Source organism: Gopherus evgoodei, chromosome 7 (genome assembly GCF_007399415.2).
Source record: "Gopherus evgoodei ecotype Sinaloan lineage chromosome 7, rGopEvg1_v1.p, whole genome shotgun sequence".
Classification (NCBI taxonomy): Eukaryota; Metazoa; Chordata; order Testudines; family Testudinidae; genus Gopherus; species Gopherus evgoodei.
Genome location: NC_044328.1, coordinates 48,535,632 through 48,554,597, shown reverse-complemented (window position 1 = coordinate 48,554,597; position 18,966 = coordinate 48,535,632). Strand labels below are relative to the sequence as shown.

Genomic DNA, 18,966 nt, shown 5'->3' with positions numbered 1-18,966 from the left:
TCCTCGTCGTAGCAGGCACGGGGAAGCTCCGGCCAGTCAGTGCAACGCCCTGGGTCTCAGCAGCTTCCCAGTCACAAGCACCCTCTGGCAGGTCTGCTCCCAACGGCGGCTGGGCTCCAACTGAGCGCTGACAGCCGGCTTTTATACTTCCGGGTCGCCTCCTAACCCTCTGAGGGGCAGGCTCACTGCTCTGTGGCCCCGCCCCCTTAGATGTCTGAAGGGGCTCGACCCTCCCTGAGGAGGAGGGGAGCCACACCGCCTTGCTACACTCCCTATATCCAAACTAGTAAGTACCTACAAAATCAAATAATACTCCAACTGTATGAATTTGCCATATCACAAATAGGAAGAGGAAAATGTATCCCTGATTGTTTTGTTTTAGGGAAACTGCTGGTATCATGTTACTATATTTCTATAAATATATTGTGGACTCCTAGAGCCCAAGCTATGCTTTTGTTGTTCTATCTCTAACTATAAAACACAGCCATGCTAATTACCAGTTATCACAGACTGATTCTATAATGAGATGTGCTATCATGTAAGAACACAGTATCATAGCAAGAAATGCCAGAGTTAGGAACCACACTTCCGCAAAAAAGCATCAGCTGCTGTACTTCAGCAACATATCTGGTAGCACTTCCAGGTCAGACCTTGCAATGAGTGAAGTCCCTTTAAGTCACTGGGGCTCTGCATGAACATGAGTCTGCTCAAGTGCTGATCAGGGCCTAAATTTACTTCTATGAATAGAAGAAAATGCATGAAGAAAATTAGTACAGAAACCACTGTAAATGGATACAACATGTAGATTTTGCATGAGATCTTGTATTCTATTGATATAATATGAAAAACAGAACAGTCAAGGAGACTGAAATCCCAGAATTCCTGAGTGACAATTCAGGCTTTGCCAAAAACTCAGTAAGTAGCCTTTTTCATGTCACTTAATGTCTGTCCCCCCACCTGTGAAATGGGGAAAATATTTTGCCCACCTCAAAAGGATGTTGAAGATTAATCATTAATGTTCATATATTTGAAGCACTCTACAAGTGAGACCAAGAAAAGCAAATGTAAGCACTCGATAAGAGGGGTTATCAAAATACAGTTAAAACATACTGTTATTAAAAACTCTTGCTTATGAAAAGGGACTGTTTGATATCTTGGATTTGTGAAAAGCTTTTTCATAAAGAGATGGCCAAAGTTGTGTGGGATTTGTTCTGTTTGTTCATTTTGTCTTAGGATTTCGAGTTTAATAGAAGACCATCAAAAAGTTTGTAGGTGATACATAAAATGGATTTCATTGCCAACTTGCTTCTTATTTTTCCAATATATAGTGTCATCTCTCTCTTATGTGAATTAAAATATTGTATTGGGAATCTTCTATGGTTTCTTTATATTTGTCTTCCTATAGGACTTAATTTACTAGTCTTGTTGTAATGTATTATCTGTCTTCAGTCTCAAACATCCTACAAAATAAAATATTATCTTAAGAGAAATTACATTTAACTGTGATCTGCCTTTACCTTTAAAAATGTCTTTAAATGTAAATTCTGCTTTCCACTAGGGACAGTGTTTCCATGGGAACAAACGCAAAATAAATCCTTTTCTTCAGAAAAGGTTATGGGGGTTGGTAGTCCTTTTGTTAAAGAATATATAATGTGAAGATATACCTATCCCACAGAACTGGAAGGGACCCTGAAAAGTCATTGAGTCCAGCCCCCTGCCTTCACTAGCAGGACCAAGTACTGATTTTACCTCCAATCCCTAAGTGGCCCCCTCAAGGATTGAACTCACAACTGGAGGGTTAAGCAGGCCAATGTGGAAACCACTGAGCTATTCCTCCCCTTGTTTTCCCTCTTAAGCACACAGTAATTGTATGAAATAAAATGTAGTATGCAACCTACAGAATCACTGAATATAGTTACATCTAACAGTAAGTACAATAATGTTTAATTCTTTTGGGGAGGGATCTTTGTGAGATGTTATCAAATACCTTGCCTGCAGTAGGGAGTGATATTATATATTAGTTTAACATAAGTGCTGGGAACTTAAGCCCCCAATCCTGCATTATACACTGGGTGATGCAGAATCCTACAGAACTCAATTGAAGCAAATGGGGGCAGAAGGCTCTGGCTGCATGGAACAGCTTACAGAACTGGAGCCTAAATTTTAACCTTCCCATGACTTCTTACATCTTGAAACTTCACTGTTGAAGTCAGCCTTGTTAGCTACAACACTGGACATGTTTCCTTATTTGAAGTGTGTATAAATGAAGAGCTAGATTGCTGCTTTCATTTCATGCATGTTTCTAGAAGAATCCTATCTGGGTAAGACCGTTTAAAAAAATTAGTTTCAGAGGCAGTATGATAAATGATGCAACAACCACATTCCTCTATCCCCTTTTGTGCAAGTTATCCCTTGCAATCCTGAGTTACAGTTTAAATTGACCTTTTATTCTGTAACCACCATAGTTTTTAATCCCAAAGTCCTTAAACAAGGATTGAAAGGATAACAATTGCTATGGTAGTATTGAGTTCTCTGATACTGGCTTCCAGCTTTCTGAGCTATGAAACTTTTAAGCTTATAAGGGAAATATAGTCAAAACTTGAAATACTTAATTTCTGTTAAACTAAATTTGTGCCTCATTTACCAACTCCAGCCATGTGGCTTTGTTTCTATGTATTGTTTTTGAAAGGTGTTTTTAAATAAAAAAGATAATGGTGAGACCTGTGCTTATATGGTAGTGAAACTAACAGTGCCTGAATTGGGTATGTTGGGATGGGTAGATAAGGCAATCTGGCACTCATTAGTGGGATGAAAATAATTTTTTTCATGTACATTGCAACTTTCTTCTAAAGTCAGTGATTTATGAGCACTAATTAATTAAGCCATTCCCTGCTGCTCCAAGGTAGATATTATCCCCATTTAACAAATCTTGAAGTTGTTTCTGTTGCAGATAGTGTCACTGAAGTTAAATGACTTCCCCAAAGCCAGTTAATGGAAAAGGTAGGAAGATAACAACGGAATCTCAACTTCCAGTCCTCTGCTTTAATCACTAGGCAACATATGGAGTAGAAGCAGTATTTATTTTAAAGTTTTTGCCATAGTGCTGTTAAATGTTGGTAGGAGAACGAGACATGAACACTCCAAATTGCTGTGGGGAAATTTCAGTTTAATATGGATATAAGCAGAATTCCCTTTGCAACTTCTACCATAGAAAAGGCACTGCATAAACTAGGTTTTAAAATAAATTATTTAACAATCTTAATCCTCAGATTAAATTCTCTGCACAGCACTGTCCTACCTGTGTCTTGTACTGGGCTGCGGACATTAACACTTAATATTACATCTAATACATATATAGGTGCCACTGTGAATTGGTCAGGACCTTAGCGAGGCTTTCACTTCAAGGTGTGAATTTTACCCAGGTGTATGGTAGAGCTACATCAAATTACCATCTGCCAGCCCATGTATATGGTGTATACGAAACAAACTGATGGATTTGATTAAATTTTCTGTCTCCAAGCATCAGCACAAACAAGTGGCTGTCCTACCAGAGTGAGCAACCTTAAATGAGCTCTGACAAACACATATCCCCTGCCCCCCAGGCCTGTAAGTCAGGGTTTCTATTTGTAGTGAAGCACAGGAAAGCTTGCACTGTCAGTGCGGTCCTGCAGTTCTTGAGACCAGAGGGCTTCAAGCTCCAAGGGTGTGATTCTGCAACCAAATTTTGCCATTTAAAATAACTCATTCTCATGGATGGCATTTGACCTGTCTTTTGTAGGACAAAGCAGGGAAAGCCCATTTTATATCAAGCAGAGAAACTCTGAATATAGGCAAAGCACACTTGCTAGACAGGGCTTCCAAGAGCCCTGCCTATAAATTCTTAATGACTTCTTCTCTCCTTCCTTGTCGTAAGCCATTCTGACTGTCCTGTAACCTACCAACCTTAATATTCTATCTTCAACGCAGCTATTCTGTCCTTCCAACCCAATCGCTGATGGGTAGGACTCTAAGCAGGTGAGGTCAAAAGGTAAGTATATTGAAGTGGGTAGGAACTATACAGAAAATACAAAAAGGGAATGGAACAGTACTCATCTACTCATAGTTTAATGTCATCTCAACTTCCATTCCAAAAGAAAATATGTGGGAAGAAGGTGAAAATCCTTTCCTCCTCTCAGTTCTGAATTTCATTATACTTCACTGCCTTCCTCATTCACCTGTGTGAAAGGTATTGCACATGCATGAGAGAGGTGGCCCGAGTTTTCTTTTCAAAATCAGATAAGGCACATAGTATTTCCGGAGAAAGGAGAATGATACAATCCTTGTTATAAAGGCAAGGAAGAAAGAAAATGATACAGTACTGGCTATGGGGTGCAAGGGGAAGATAAATGATACCACTTGAGTAGTAGTGGAGAAGGAAATGATACAGTTCTTGGTGTAGGGTGTTTTGAATATAGCAAACTATGATACAGCCCTATCTGGGGGCTGGATGATGTGAGAATAGAGATCTGTGCAGATATTAGGGCATCTGTCACAGCTGTTCCTTTCCAAATATAAGAACTGCCATAGTGGGTTAGACCAGTGATTCATCTAATCTGGCATTCTGTCTCCCATACAGGCCTGGGCCAAAAGCTGCAGAGAAAGGTCCAAGAAAGAGCAGGGTGGACAACTATGGAATAAATTTTGAACAGAAAACGTGTCTTCCTAATTCATAAATTAGTGGCTGCTTTATTCCCTGAAGCATGAGGTGATTATAACATTTCTTAAAGAAATTATATTCTCAGTCTCACATTTGTTTCAATTTAGTATCTTCTCCCTATTCTTGTATTGGGAGAGGGGGGTAAATAGTAGCTCCGAGATTACCTTTTCTAGACCATTATTTTCTATGTCTCTATCATATCCCTTCTTAACCATTTCCTATCAGAACTAAGTGGTGTCAATTTCTTCTCATATAGAAATGTATTATCAGCCTCTGAACGCCTTCTGTTTCTGCTATTAGAAACAGGGTGATCAAAACTGACATGTTCCAGGTTAGGGCACGCCAACTAGCTATAAGATGGCATAACAAGTTCAGCTGCGAACAGAGGAGAAACAAACAGAGGGAGCTTGTCTGTGGGGAGTTCCCACAGAGTCTTTTCCCTTTCAGGCTTCTGTGATCAGTAAATACAACATCTGAAGAGGCTCTTAGAAGGAAGACAACATGGATAGTAAGCGACCAGCTGTTGTGACCTGCACAAGGTGTGCTGTGTTTGTTTTTCTTCCAGAGAATAGAAGCAGCTTCCTCTGTAAGAAATGCAAGCTGATCTTCATATTGGAAGAGAAGGTTAAAAAGACTAGAGACGCAAGTATCAACCTTGTGTTACATAAGAGAAAATGAAGACTTTCTGGATAGAAGTCAGTGTTTGGTCCTGCAGGCACAGCATGCTGAAGAATCAGAGACAACAGTGCAGAACAGGGAAGAAAATTAGCAGCATGTGACCTCCAGACGAAGAAAGAGGAGAACTCATGTACTCCCAATGCAGACGAGGTAAGAAACTCTGCACAGCTACTACGGCGGAGAATGGTTTGGAACAGTCATCTGAAGGAAGGAATCAGAAGGCAACCCCATTGACCAGAAGGCATGGGATACATTGTCCTAGGGGTGGGGATTCCATGACCACCACTCCCAAGAGGAGGAGATTGGTGGTGCTGGTCAGTGACTCCTTCTAAGGGGGACGGAGTCGTTCATCTGCCCTCCAGACTGGGAAACTTGAGAAGAATGCTGCTTACCTGGAGCTAGAATTCAGGATGTGACATAGTTTCTGCTGAGACTGATCAAGCCCTTGGACTGCTACCCCTTCCTACTTCTCCCCACACGGGCACAATGACACTGCCAAGAATGACTTTGAGTGGGTCACTGCAGACTATATCGCTCTGAGAAGAAGGATAAAGGAGTTTGAGGTGCAAGTTGTGTTCGCATCCCTCCTCCCTGTTGAAAGAAAAGGCCCAGGTAGGGACCATCTAGCTGTGGAAGTAAATATGTGGTTGTGCAGGTGGTGTCAGAGAAAGGGTTTCGGATTCTTCGACCATGGCAAGTTGTTCCAGGAAGAATGATTGCTAGGAAGTGATGGGATCCACCTAATGAAGAGAGGGAAGAGCATCTCCGCAATCAGGCTTGCTAGCCTAGTGAGGAGGGCTTTAAACTAGGTTAGCTAGGGGATGGAGACCTAAGCCCTGAGGTAAGTGGGGAAGTGGGATACCAAGAGGAAACACAAGGAGGAAGGTGCAACAGGGGAAGCCTCTTGAAAGTAGGGCAATTGGCTAATTATCTTAGGTGCCTGTATATGAATGCAAGAAGCCTGGGAAACAAGCAGGAAGAATTGGAAGTCCTGGCACAGTTAAGAAATTATGATATGATTGGAATACGGAGGCTTGGGTGGGGTAACTCACATGACTGGAACACTGTCATGGATAGGTATAGACTGTTCAGGAAGGACAGGTGGAGGAGGTGCACTGTATGTAAGAGACCAGTATGATTGCTCAGAGCTCCAGTATGAAACTGGAGAAAAGCCTATTGAGAGTCTTTGGGTTAAGTTTAGAGACGAGGCAACAAGGGTAATGTTGTAGTGGGAATGATGAGGTAGACAAGGCTTTGTTTCGGACAACTAACAAATTTCCAGATTGCAGGCCCTGATTCTCATGGGGGGACTTCAATCAACCTTGACATCTGCTGGGAGAGCAATACAGCAGTGCACAGACAATCCAGGAAGATTTTGAAGAGTGTTGGGGACAACTTCCTGATGCCAGTGTTGGAAGAACCAACTGGGGACCGTGCTCCTCTTGACCTGCTGCTCACAAACATGGAAGAATTGGTAGGGGAAGTAGAAGTGGGTGGCAAGCTGGACAGCAGTGACCAGGTGGTCGAGTTCAGGATCCGAAGAAAGGAGAGCAACAGAATATGGACTTCAGAAAGCAATTTTGACTCCCTCAGGGAACTGATGGGCAGGATCCCTGGGAGGCTAATATGGGGGAAAGGAGTCCAAGAGAGCTGGCTGTATTTTAAAGTCTTATTGCGGGCGCAGGAGCAAACCATCCTGATGTGCAGAATGAATAGCAATATGGCAGGCAATCAGCTTGGCTTAACAGTGAAATCTTCGGTGGCCTTAAACACAAAAAGGAAGCTTACAAGAAGTGGAAACTTGGACTGACCACTAGGGAGGAGTATAAAAATAATGCTCAAGCATGCAGGGGTGTAATCAGGAAGGCCAATGCACAACTGTAGTTGCAGCTAGCAAGGGATGTGAAGGTAACAAGAAAGTTTTCCACAGGTATGCTAGCAACAAGAAGGTGGTCGGGAAAGTGTGGGACCCTTACTGAATGGGGAGGCCACGTAGTGACAGACGATGTGGAAAAAGCTGAAGTACTCAATCCTTTTTTTGCCTCGGTCTTCACAGACAAGGTCAGCTTCCAGACTGTTGCACTGGGCAGCACAATATGGGGAGGAGGCCAAAAGAATATGTTAAGGACTATTTAGAAAAGCTGGATATGCACAAGTCCAATAGGGCTGGATGCAATGCATCGGAGGGTGCTGAGGAAGCTGGCTGATGTGATTGCAGAGCCATTGGCCATTATCTTTGAAAACTCGTGGTGATCAGGGGTGGTCCTGGATGATTGGAAAAGGCAAATACAGTGCCCATCTTTACAAAGAGAAGAAGGGAGGAATCTGGGGAACTACAGACCAGTCAGCCTTACCGCAGTCTTTGGAAAAATTGTGGAGCAGGTCCTCAAAAGAATCCATTTTGAAGCACTTGGAGGAGAGGAAGGTGATCAGGAACAGTCAACATGGATTTACCAGGGCAAATCATGCCTGACCAACCTGATTGCCTCTATGATGAGCTAACTGGCTCTGTGGATATGGGAAAGCGGTGGGCATGATTTACCTTGATTTTAAGCAAAGCTTTTGATAACAGTCTCCCACAGTCTTCTTGCCAGCAAGTTAAAGAAGTATGGCTTGGATAACAGACTATACAGTGGATAGAAAGCCTGGCTAAATCGTCGGGCTCATGGGTAGTGATCAATGGCTCGATGTCTAGTGTGGCAGGCCGGTATCAAACTGTCGAGGCAAAGAGGAGGAGGCTCGGATACACTCAATGAAGCCACACCAGGTCATAAGTATAATCAGTTTTATTGCCAAGTATAATAAGCTTCCCAGCCTTCACACGTTATTAAATACGTGCTTTCAAGCAAGCAAGCAAGCATCAATGCTTACCGCCTCTTCTGCTATGGCAGTCCTGGACCCTCCAGCCTTGCCCTGAGGGCTCGTAGCAAGGCGATGCTCCAGCATGGGGAATTTCTGGGCCACCCGCAGGCCAGGTGTCCGCAGATGAGACTGTTCATCTAAAGCAATTTGCATAGCCGTTTTTTAATCATCATCTCCTTCCGGGAGGCGCAGTATTCACCCACAAGCAGGCTCAGGCAGGAAACAATGCTGTTTTTTATTCCCACACTCACAGTCTTGGGCCTCGCTTATACTCTTCACTAGTTATCCAGTCAAAGCCAGTTCACTGCTACCTCCCCCCAAACCATTCTGTAACATCAGCCCAAGGCAGCTTGTGGTCAGCCCCAACACAAGCGGAGTGCCCCCGGTCCATCCTGGGGCCAGTTTTGTTCAACATCTTAATTAGTGATCTGGTGATGGGATGGATTGCAATTTTCACTCATAGGTCATGTTTTCTAGACCTTTAATTATTTTTGTTGCTCTTCTCTGGACTTTCTCCAATTTGATCACATCTTTCCTGAAATGTGGTACTCAGAACTGGACACAATATTCCAGTTGAGGCCTAATCAACGTGGAGTAGAGCAGAAGAATTGCTTCTCCTGTCTTGGTTACACTCCTGCTAATACATCTCAGAATGATGTTTGCTTTTTTGCAAGTGTTACACTGTTGATTCATATTTAGCTTATGGTCTACTATGATCCCCTGATCCTTTTCTGCAGTACTCCTTTTTAGGCAGTCATTTCTCATTTTGTATGTGTGCAACTGATTGTTCCTTCCTAAGTGGAGTACTTTGTGTTTGACCTTATTGAATTTCATCCCATTTACTTCAGACCATTTCTCCAGTTTGTCCAGATCATTTTGAATTTTAATCCTATCCTCCAAAGCAACTTGGTATTGTCTGCAAACTTTATAAGTATATCCTCTATACCATTATCTAAATCATTAATGAAAATATTGAACAGAACCCGACCCAGAACTGATCCCTGTGGGACCCCACTCATTATGTCCTTTCAGCATGACTGTGAAACTCCACCAGAGAGGTCCTTTGGGGCCATCTGCCTTTCCCAAGCCATGATAAAGGAGGAGGGTTGGGCATGGGGCTAGCAACTCCACCCCGTAAAAAAATCAACCTGCTACAGAAACGCCAACAATAGAGACAACAGAGACTTTCACCCTGGAAAAAGAAGGTCTTCAAATTCGAAGATGCATGATGCTGGGAGGTAAAAGCTGTGAGGAAGCCACTAAGCCGATTACCCTTCTTGCAACCAGGAGGATTACCACAGGCACATGGAACGTGAGGACCTGGAACCAGTTAGAACGAATGGCCTGGGATAGAGGACTCTGGAGATCTGTTGTTGGCGGCCCATACCCCAATTGGGGTGACGGGCATGAGTGAGTAAGTGAGCATGACTGTGAACCATTGATGATTACTCTCTGGGAATGGTTTCCCAACCAGTTTTGCCATGTGAGACAGTATAAAAAGATTTACTGAAATGAAGATATACCACATCTACCACTTCCGCCCTATCCACAAGGCTTGGTACTCTGTCAAAGAAAGCTATCAGGTTGGTTTGACACTATTTGTTCTTGGCAAAATCCATGCTGACTGTTACTTATCACCTTATTATCTTCTAGATGTTTGCAACTGATTGCTTAATTATTTGCTCCGCTGTGTTTCCAGGTACAGAAGTTAAGCTGACAATTCCCTGGGTTGTCCTTATTTCTCTTTTATAGATGGGCACTATATTTGCCCTTTACCAATCTTCCGGAATCTCTCCCATCTTCCATGACTTTTCAAAGATAATCGCTAATGGGTCAGATAGCTCCTCAATCAGCTCCCTGAGTATTCTAGGATGCATTTCATCAGGCCCCGGTGACTTGAAAACATCTAACTTGTCTAAGTAATTTTTAACTTATTCTTTTACTATTTTAGCCTCTGAGTCTACCTCATTTTAACTGATATTCACTATGTTAGACGTCCAATCACCACCACCTTCTTGGTGAAACAAAGAAGTCATTAAGAGCCATTTCCACATTTTCTGTTATTATTTTCCTCCCTCATTGAGTAACGGGCCTACTTTGTCCTTGGTCTTCCATCTCCTATTGTACTGTCCTTTCATTTAGGATTATGTTTTACTGAATTTCCTCAGTCTTTTCTAGTCCTGAATTGTCTTAAATATCATCTGCCAATGTTGTCCACCTCACTGTTTGACACCTTCCCCACATCATGAATAAACACCCACCCTTTGAACCTAGAAGCACTGGTGAAAAATTTACTTTTTACTTCTACCTGTGACTTTTGTTTCTTAGTCAGTTTCTAATCTGATTGTATATTGCATCTCATTTCAGTACTCCTGGATTCCTTATAGTCCCTAAAAAAAGATTTTGTTAAAGGCTTTACGAAAAGCCTAATGTCAATCAGTTTTTCCTTCATCCATTATGTAAGTGATCCATAAAATGTGGGAGGAACATTTGGGAGGCAGATGGGGAGGGAGTGACACCCATCTATTATCCCAGCTCTGCTTCACCCCTGTTCAACTCTGCCTTCTCCACTCCCAGGCCAGCTCCACCTCTTGCCTCAGCTTGTCCCCCATCCCCAGTTCTGCCCCAACCTCCTCTGCCGAGGAAGCCTTGGCTGTGCAGTAATGGAGGGGGGGCATGGACAGATTCCATTAATGGTAACGGGGGGGGCATAACAGGAAAAGTTTGGACCCCACTGCACCATTGTAATTACAATTATTTGAGCATGTTGACTAGAGGTACAATTTTCTTTTACAGGAACTATAATTGTTAGGGCCTATCATATAGTTTTGGGTTTTTTTAAATAATTTACTGTTTCAGCCAACTTTGCTAGTAGTAAAGCTAAACTCAGTGGTCTACATTTTAGGCTCATTTCAAAGCCTTCAATCCTCTTGGATTAATAACTGGTGACTTTGCTGATTCATGAGTTTGTTCCAGCACCCTCCCTGTTTTGACATGTCTATTTTGTGACAGTACCTCCTCTTTATTACCTGAAAAAGGGTCACATACCTTTATCCTTTGAAAACTGATGCAAGGAAGTGATTTAGAGAGAACAAAGGAGCTATGTCCTCAATTGCTCCATGGTACTATAGGAGCCCTTCTGATAGTTTTAGGCTTCTTCCTGACAAGCTGAAATAATCTCACTTGTGTGTGCATTTTACATCTCAGTCTAACACTATGTTCAAGCGGAATTATCTAGTTTGTGCTATATAACTCGTTGGTTGAGTCATCATAGTTGAGTTAAATCATTACTAGCCTGTCCTTTCCTGCTCTAGAAGTGGCTAGCTGGAAAAGTAATTTATGGAGTTGAAAAAAATCAGTTTTAACTTCGCCCTGTGTTGACAATTGACCAGTTCACAGGCAGGTAGCTGGAAAAGCCCGTTATTAGCCTCTGATTAGACCTGTCTCCCTCTCCCCCAACCAGGACTCCTTCACTGGGACTATAAGGCGGCTGCTGTTGTAGCTGTGTTCCTGGGAGAGAGACTGAACCCCTCCCCCGCGAGGCCCTGTCTCCACCGGTTCTGTTCCGTCCTGGGGGCTGTGAAGACAAATGAGCAACCCCCGCGGTGCCGGCCGGCCGCTGAACAAGCGCGGGGTTCCAGCACTCCCGCCGGCCCAGGCGGGCGGGGTGCTCTTACCCCCCCTGCTCTTACTGGCAACCATCAGAGCCTCCGTAGACTTAAAGCAAATGGGACCCAGGCCCACCAAAAGATAACTAGGCGCATGCGCTCGCTATATCAAGGGCCCACCCCCTCGGACGTGAACACGGCGCCTGCGCAACCCACCTAGCGTAGGGGCAGCACCTTGTGCTGCAGCCAATCACTTCTTAGAGGCGTGGCCTGTTCCGGGCCTGGGAGTGGAGTGGGCGGGGCTGCAGGGCTAGGAAGGAAGGAGGAGGGGGAAGGGAGTTATTTAGTGCTGGGCTGCGGGGTCCAGGGTCTCGCTGTCGTTGGCGGCAGCTGTCTCGGCCAAGATGGTGTCGTGGATGATCTCCCGAGCGGTTGTGTAAGTGACTCCTGTGGGGACCGTGCTCAGAGCCCAGCTGTTTCCTTTTCTGTGTGCGGAGAGCTCGGCTTGCGGGATGGCTCGGGGGCTGGTGCCCACCGCGACCCTGCCGAGGGCCCTGCGCAGCTGGTGGGGGATGCGGTTCAGCCGTGCGCCTCGGGGGCTGGTGTTAGCGTCTCCTTTGTGGCATCAAGGTGGGATGTGAAGGCCGCCGTGTGCAGCCGAAGCGCCGCCCGGTGGTCCCTCTGCTCCTGGGCCCGTGGCAGCGGATGGCACTTATGGCCTGGTGTCCCCGGTCTGGACCCTTGCCTGGTTGCTGTCACTTGACATTCGTGCGCTGTAGTAAATAGATAGCGGGGGGAGCCTAGTCCTGGGGGATGGACCCCCAGGGCTGTGTCTCCAGAGGGCTCCCTGCTCCCAGTGTGACAGCCTGTGCCAGATTCCTGTGTCCTCGGGTAGCCTGCTTTGTTCGTGTAGGGATTTAACCTTTGTCTGCCTGTCCTTCCAGCGGCTTAGTAACCCATGGAAACGTTTCTGTCCTTCTCTGGGGGAGAGAACTCCAGTTATTAGGAAGAGACAGGTATTAATAATGGGCAGTTTGATCACTAGAAATATAGATAGCTGGGTATGCGATGACTGGGAGAAGTGCATGTTGACTTGCATGCCTGGTGCAAAGGTTGCAGATCTCTCCACTTTGATTCTTGTAAAGTCTGAGTGAGTGTGAAGTGATAGAGCTATAAGCATGGTTCAGGGCTCTTTGAACCTGGTGATATTTTCAACAGTCCTCATTGGATTTTGAAGTTTATCCTACAATTTAAATAGCAGCCATTTTGACTTGTGTGGGGGTACTCAAGTATCAGTGCTTCAAGAGTCCTAGACCATTGTGATTTCAGAAATGGGTAACTAAACCAATCACCACATTGACTTTGCAGCTAATTTGATTGTAGTAGGGAGACAACACAGAAGATGGAGTATTTGTTCCAACTGGCACACTTGTATGACAGGTTGGGGTTTTAGCTACTAATTAGTCTATAACATTACAACTTCAGACTTTGCTAAAAATCATAATTGTGTAAGCTATATCTGGTGAATTTATGGGGACAACTGGTTCCCTGACCACAATTGATATATGTACATACTAACTCAAGAGTAGCTTTGTGTGATACCAGAGCTTTTCTTATAATGTGATTGGCCATTTTCCTCCCCGCCTCCCTTTATTAGAATATGCAATAGGCATGCAGCTTAAACATAATTATTGTATTAAGTAATAGCTACATTTCCATAATGTGATGCTTTTAATTTAAAAAAAAAAACACTCACCAAAGAAACTTAGTGTTTCTAATAAGCATTTTGAACCTTGTGATATTTAAGTAGTCCCGCTACAGTTGTAGAATTTTTAGGAACAACTGTAGTGGGACTACTTAAATATCACAAGGTTCAAAATGCTTATTAGAAACACTTTTTAAGTTTCTTTGAGTGTGGTGTGTTTTTTGTCACAGGAACAAAATACAAGGGATGCTACTGATCCTGACAAAGGCTACTTTTGGTTATCGCAGCATTTCCCTGAGAACCAATCCTATCTGACTACAGTGTTAATGGTATTTGGATATTAGCAACTGTCAAGCTGCATTTAGACAACTGTTTTTGTTGTTGTTTTGGGGGGGCATGGGGAGATAGACCCCAGTCGTAGGCAGGTTTGTTAGGTTGTAACTAAGGAAGGAAGCACTGCGACTTGCCCAGAGAGCTCCAGGAAAGGTCCATCCAACCCCAGTGCTTTCTGCCCTGGCTGCTTTCCTGCAAACCTACCAGTGGCCAGTGACCTCCTCCTTTCTAGGCAATAATGGACTGCGGTGCCCAGTCCTTGCCCAACTGGGGAGCCCCTGGCAGTGTCCCAGTGCTGTGGACTGGGAGGGGAAGCAGCAGAGAGAAGCACTGCAGTCTGGATGCGGGGCCTTTCTACAGGGAGCAGGGAATGTTGGAGGTCTGTAGAGCTGCAAGATATCTCTAACTGCGCTATACAGGCTGTATTCTACCCTGGCACTGGAGATCTGGGTATAACATGTCCCATAGTCCTTCACCAACTGAAAATAAGTGTTGGAGTAGAGGGTGGTGGGGTGCTGAGTGAGTGTATGGCCATAAAAGATGAGGAAACAAATGTGAAGAAGGGAGATGTGCCGGTGTACTAGCTTTCCTGTGGATGCTTTCATTACCAACAGTAAGATGACACTGAAGAGGATCAATTCTAAAAGTGAAAAATATTAGGCCTTTTATGTATTCAAATATTGACTGCTATATTGTAACGAAAATGCCAACAGTCTGACCTAAATGGCTTAATAATGTCTGTCCACTTTAGAGAAAATGCTTTTCTCTAATTAAGCTGATATTTTTTGCTGTTTCTGCTGTAAATTATTTACAGTAATAGTCATGAAGCTGAGGCTGTAAACTTTTTATTTGTTGTAAGGCAATCATTCCCTCATTTTGGTTTCTGACAATTGTCCCTGTAACTTAAGCTTTATTTGTTTTGACAAACTTCACTGAACAAAGCCCCAAACTAACAGGTCAGTCTTCATAGCGGATGCTCAAATGAGTCCAGAAAAATCTTCAGTCAACTTACCCAGTTTGCAAACAGATGTTGTAGTCAAAGATATTGCTAGTCAATGTTTACATCACTGATGGCTAAAGTAGACTGTGACTGCAAGCATCCATATTCATGCATCAGTCTTATGTACACATCCTAATGTCAAGTGTGTAGCTAAGTATGCAGTCACCTGCTTCCTTTCATTTCAGTTACTGCAGTAGGTCACATAATTAATACAAAGCAATATAATGTTTGATAAGAACTTCAGTGGGTATAAAAGCAGAGTCAGCCATCTCCTGTAGTAGTTTAATGTATTGTTGAAAGCAACAGTCCTAGAATAGCCATGGCTGAGAGCCTCAGTTTGTAATTATGACATGTGGCCCATAATGATAAAGCTGGGCATTATGTCTCACAAAATGACTGAATGTTGTACTTGGCACTTCTCTCATCCAAAGACTTAAAAGTAAATTGGTGCTACAGCAGCCTGTGAAAGAAGCAGGTTGTTATCCCCACTTTTCAGATTTTTATGGGAAGGAAGGGGAGAACTGAGGCAGTATGTAGTGTGAGTCTGCTCTTTATCTACTCTCCTTGAGAGGCTCAAATACTTTTTGTCTTTGCTGGGAGAAGGGGAGATGTTTAAAAGTACACGTCTTAGACCCCTCCATATTCTGCCTGCCCCATTTCCTAGCTGCAAAGCCCTGACAAAGTGGCTATATCCAGTGTCTCAGAAAGGTGGAGGCAGGAGAAGGGATGACTGCATCCAGGGGGGTAAACTAAGGGACTGTAAGGCAAGAGACCAGGTCCTGTGTGGGGCTAGGGGAGTGAAAACTGAAATGGAGTTGGGGAGGGAAGGGAGCTGGAGTGGGAAAGGGAGAAGTAGGTCAGGAGAAGGTATGGAGCATGCTATAAGTAGGGTTCTACCAAATTCATGGTCCATTTGGTGAACTTCATGGTCAGATGATTTAAAAAAATCCTACATTTCATGATTTCAGCTATTTAAATCTGAAATTTCACAGTGTTGTAATTATAGGGGTCCTGGTCCCAAAAAGAGTTGAGGGTGGGGTAGGGTCACAAGGTTATTGTAGTGGCCATTGCGGTATTGCTAGGCTTACTTCTGTGCTGCTGCTGTTGGCAGTGGTGCTGCCTTCAGAAATGGACAGCTGGAGAACAGCGGCTGCAGGCCAGGAGCCCAGCTCTGAAGGCAGTGCAGAAGTAAGGGTTGCAATACCACAGTCCCCCTAAAATAACCTGGTGACTCCCTTTTGCATCAAGACCCCCAATTTGAGAAATGCTAGTCTCCCCAGTGAAACCTGTATAGTATAGAGTAAAAGCACACAGAAGACCAGATTTGACGGGAGGAGAGACCGGATTTCATGGTCCATGACACATTTTTCATGGCCACGAATTTGGTAGGGCCTCAGCTATAAGAGGAGGCTTTCAGTTAAATGGTCTCCAGTCTTGGATTCATTCCTGCTTCTACTTCTTTCACCCAACTCCCAGACTTGCTCTGGCTCCTTGCCCTGATAAATTCCCTTTCTTGCTTCTTGATTTGCTCCTCTGCCCTACCCTCTCTCTCTCCCCCAGCCCTGTTTGATTGGTTTGGAAATGGAATCACACAGTGGGAAAGATAAACATTGGTGCCCCTCAGCCAAACTGTTTATATCAGGGCCTTGCAGAAGTTGAGTTGTCTAGTGTTTGAAAAGGAGAATAATGTAACTGAATTGGGTATGGTGCAGTTCCTATCTATACTATCTACATGAGTCCTGTATATTTTAAATAGGCACACAAACAACTCCAGAAACCCTGGTTTTATTCATCCTGAGCAGCTGCCTGGAACAGCTGCCTTCATTGCTGTCACTCCAGGTCTCCAACTGTTGTCCCAACTGCCATTGAACCTTTACCTCGTGGCTGACCTATTGCTCTTCTGGCTACCAAAATAGAGAGCAGCAGCAGATTCACCTAAAGCAGGCATCATGCAGCCCTCTGCCAATCTATTATCAGTCAATGGATTTGCTATATTTGTACTTTGCCCGAAGTGTCTTTAAAACAAAAACCTAAAACTGTAGTTTCTCTATACTTCAATTTCAGGAGACTCTTCTTATCTCAGAGTTAGTAAAATTACAGTGATATGTAGTGACTGCCAGGGCTGGAAGGAATAAGGTCAGAGCCAGGATTGGAGTACAGAGGCATCTGATAGTTCTGTGCTTCAACTGCTAGACCATGCTTTTGACTAATGTGTGGATAGTCTTGAAAAATACTACAAGGGGTTAAAATAACTGGCCCATGTGCTCTCAGTGCTTTGACTAATCCTTCATGAAATATCTGAACTTGTCTACACAAATGCTTTATTATAGGACTATCAATTAATCACAGTTAACTCATTTGTTTAACTCAAATTAATTGCAATTTAAAAATTTAATTGTGATTAATCCCAGCTTTAATGGCACTGTTAAATAGAATACCAATTGAAGCTTATCTACATTTCAAATATATTGATTTCAATTACAAAACTGAATACAAAGTGTACAGTGCTCACTTTATATTAATTTTTTAATTACAAATATTTACACTAAAAATGAGAAACAAAAAAACCAGTATTTTTTCAGTTCACCTCATACAGGTACTGTATTGCAATCTGTGTATCATGGAAATTGAATTTACAGATGTAGAACTATATTTAAAAAAAAACACCAAACCTGAGAAACAAGTTTTGTTTACATTTGCAGGCGATAATGCTGCTTGCTTTTTGTTTACAATGTCACCTGAAAGTGAGAACAGACGTTTGCATGGCATTGTTGTAGCTGGTATTGCAAGGTATTAACATGTCAGATGCGCTAAAGCTTCATTTTATGTTCATTTTCGTTATCTGAGTCAAATGGTGAACAAGAAGTAGGACTGAATGGACTTGTTTCTACATGTTTTGGTGACTTCTGCAGTTGAGAATTTTTTCTGATCTTGAACTATGAATCAAAGCATTCTTTCTCACTTGTAGGGTCTGAGCAATTGTGTATATATACCAGTTACTGGAAGATAATATATTGTCATAACTTGAAACTAAATTATCAATATACTAGCTGTCAGTTACAGCCTGGTATGGGTAAGACGAGACTATTCTATAGCAGCATGTTTGGCACTAATAATAATGTGATGTGTTCTATATAAAGTTTATTTTATTTTTAAAAAAATCTGTATTTGTTTTTTCTAATTACACATCATGTTCTTTAGAAGTGAAAGGTCTCCGATATATCAGACTTTTTAATTGAGAAAAAGCTGTGATATTGTACATACAACTTAGCCAACTGGGTAGATTGAGTTGGAAGGTCAGATGTATTGTCAAAAGATAATTTATTGGTCCATATTAGAACTGAAGATTCTCTTGGCTTCTTGTCACTTGTACTTATTACTGGAACTCAAATGACTGTCACAGAAGTCACGGATTCCATTTACCCTGGGGTGCAGGGGGGGAAGAGAGCTCCTATCGGCATGTCCCAGCAGCTCTTAGGTGGAGGGGCAAAGGGGCTCCGCCCGTACCTATGGGTGCCACCATTGTGGTTCTCAGCCAATGGGAGCTGTGGAGCCGGTGCTTGTGGTGGGAGCAGTGCCCGGAACCCTCCTGGTTGCCCCTCCCCTTAGGAGGTGCAGGGACATGCTGGATAGGGAGCCTGCCAGTCGTCCCACCTCTCCCCAAGCCCCAGCAGGGGGTTGCATGCTGGGTACCACTTGTCCGCCCTCCCCCCAGTGAGATCCTTGCCCAAGTTTTAGTTAGGGATATATAGTAAAAGTCATGGACAGATCATGGCTGTGAATTTTTGTTTACTGACCATGACCTGTCCATGACTTGTACAAAAAAAAACCTGTGACTAAAACATAGCCTTAATCATGACTTATTTCCCCAACCTGGATTATTAAAGGAAGAGAGGAATGGGTAAGTGCAGCAGCCTTTAAACCCTAGAGTTAATATGCTACCATTAATACAGTAGACATAGCTTTACCTTTGCCTAGAGACACTATTGGAATTTTTCTGATAATCGACTTAAGTGTAGAAGCTGGTGACTGATGGGTTGTGCCATGTAGTGTATTACCTTCCAAAGTAGGATGGTTTTCCACA

General features: G+C 43.3%; 1 protein-coding gene across 1 annotated transcript in view; it reads left to right on the top strand.

Annotated features, from left to right (window-relative positions):
- Positions 1-12,178: 12,178 nt before the first annotated feature.
- The window catches only part of REEP3 (receptor accessory protein 3), a 67,867-nt gene continuing 61,079 nt past the window's right edge, over positions 12,179-18,966 (top strand). The window contains exon 1 of the mRNA XM_030570297.1: positions 12,179-12,280. Coding sequence (XP_030426157.1) covers positions 12,249-12,280 — 32 coding nt within the window. The 5' untranslated portion in view covers positions 12,179-12,248. The remainder of the gene's footprint in view (positions 12,281-18,966) is intronic.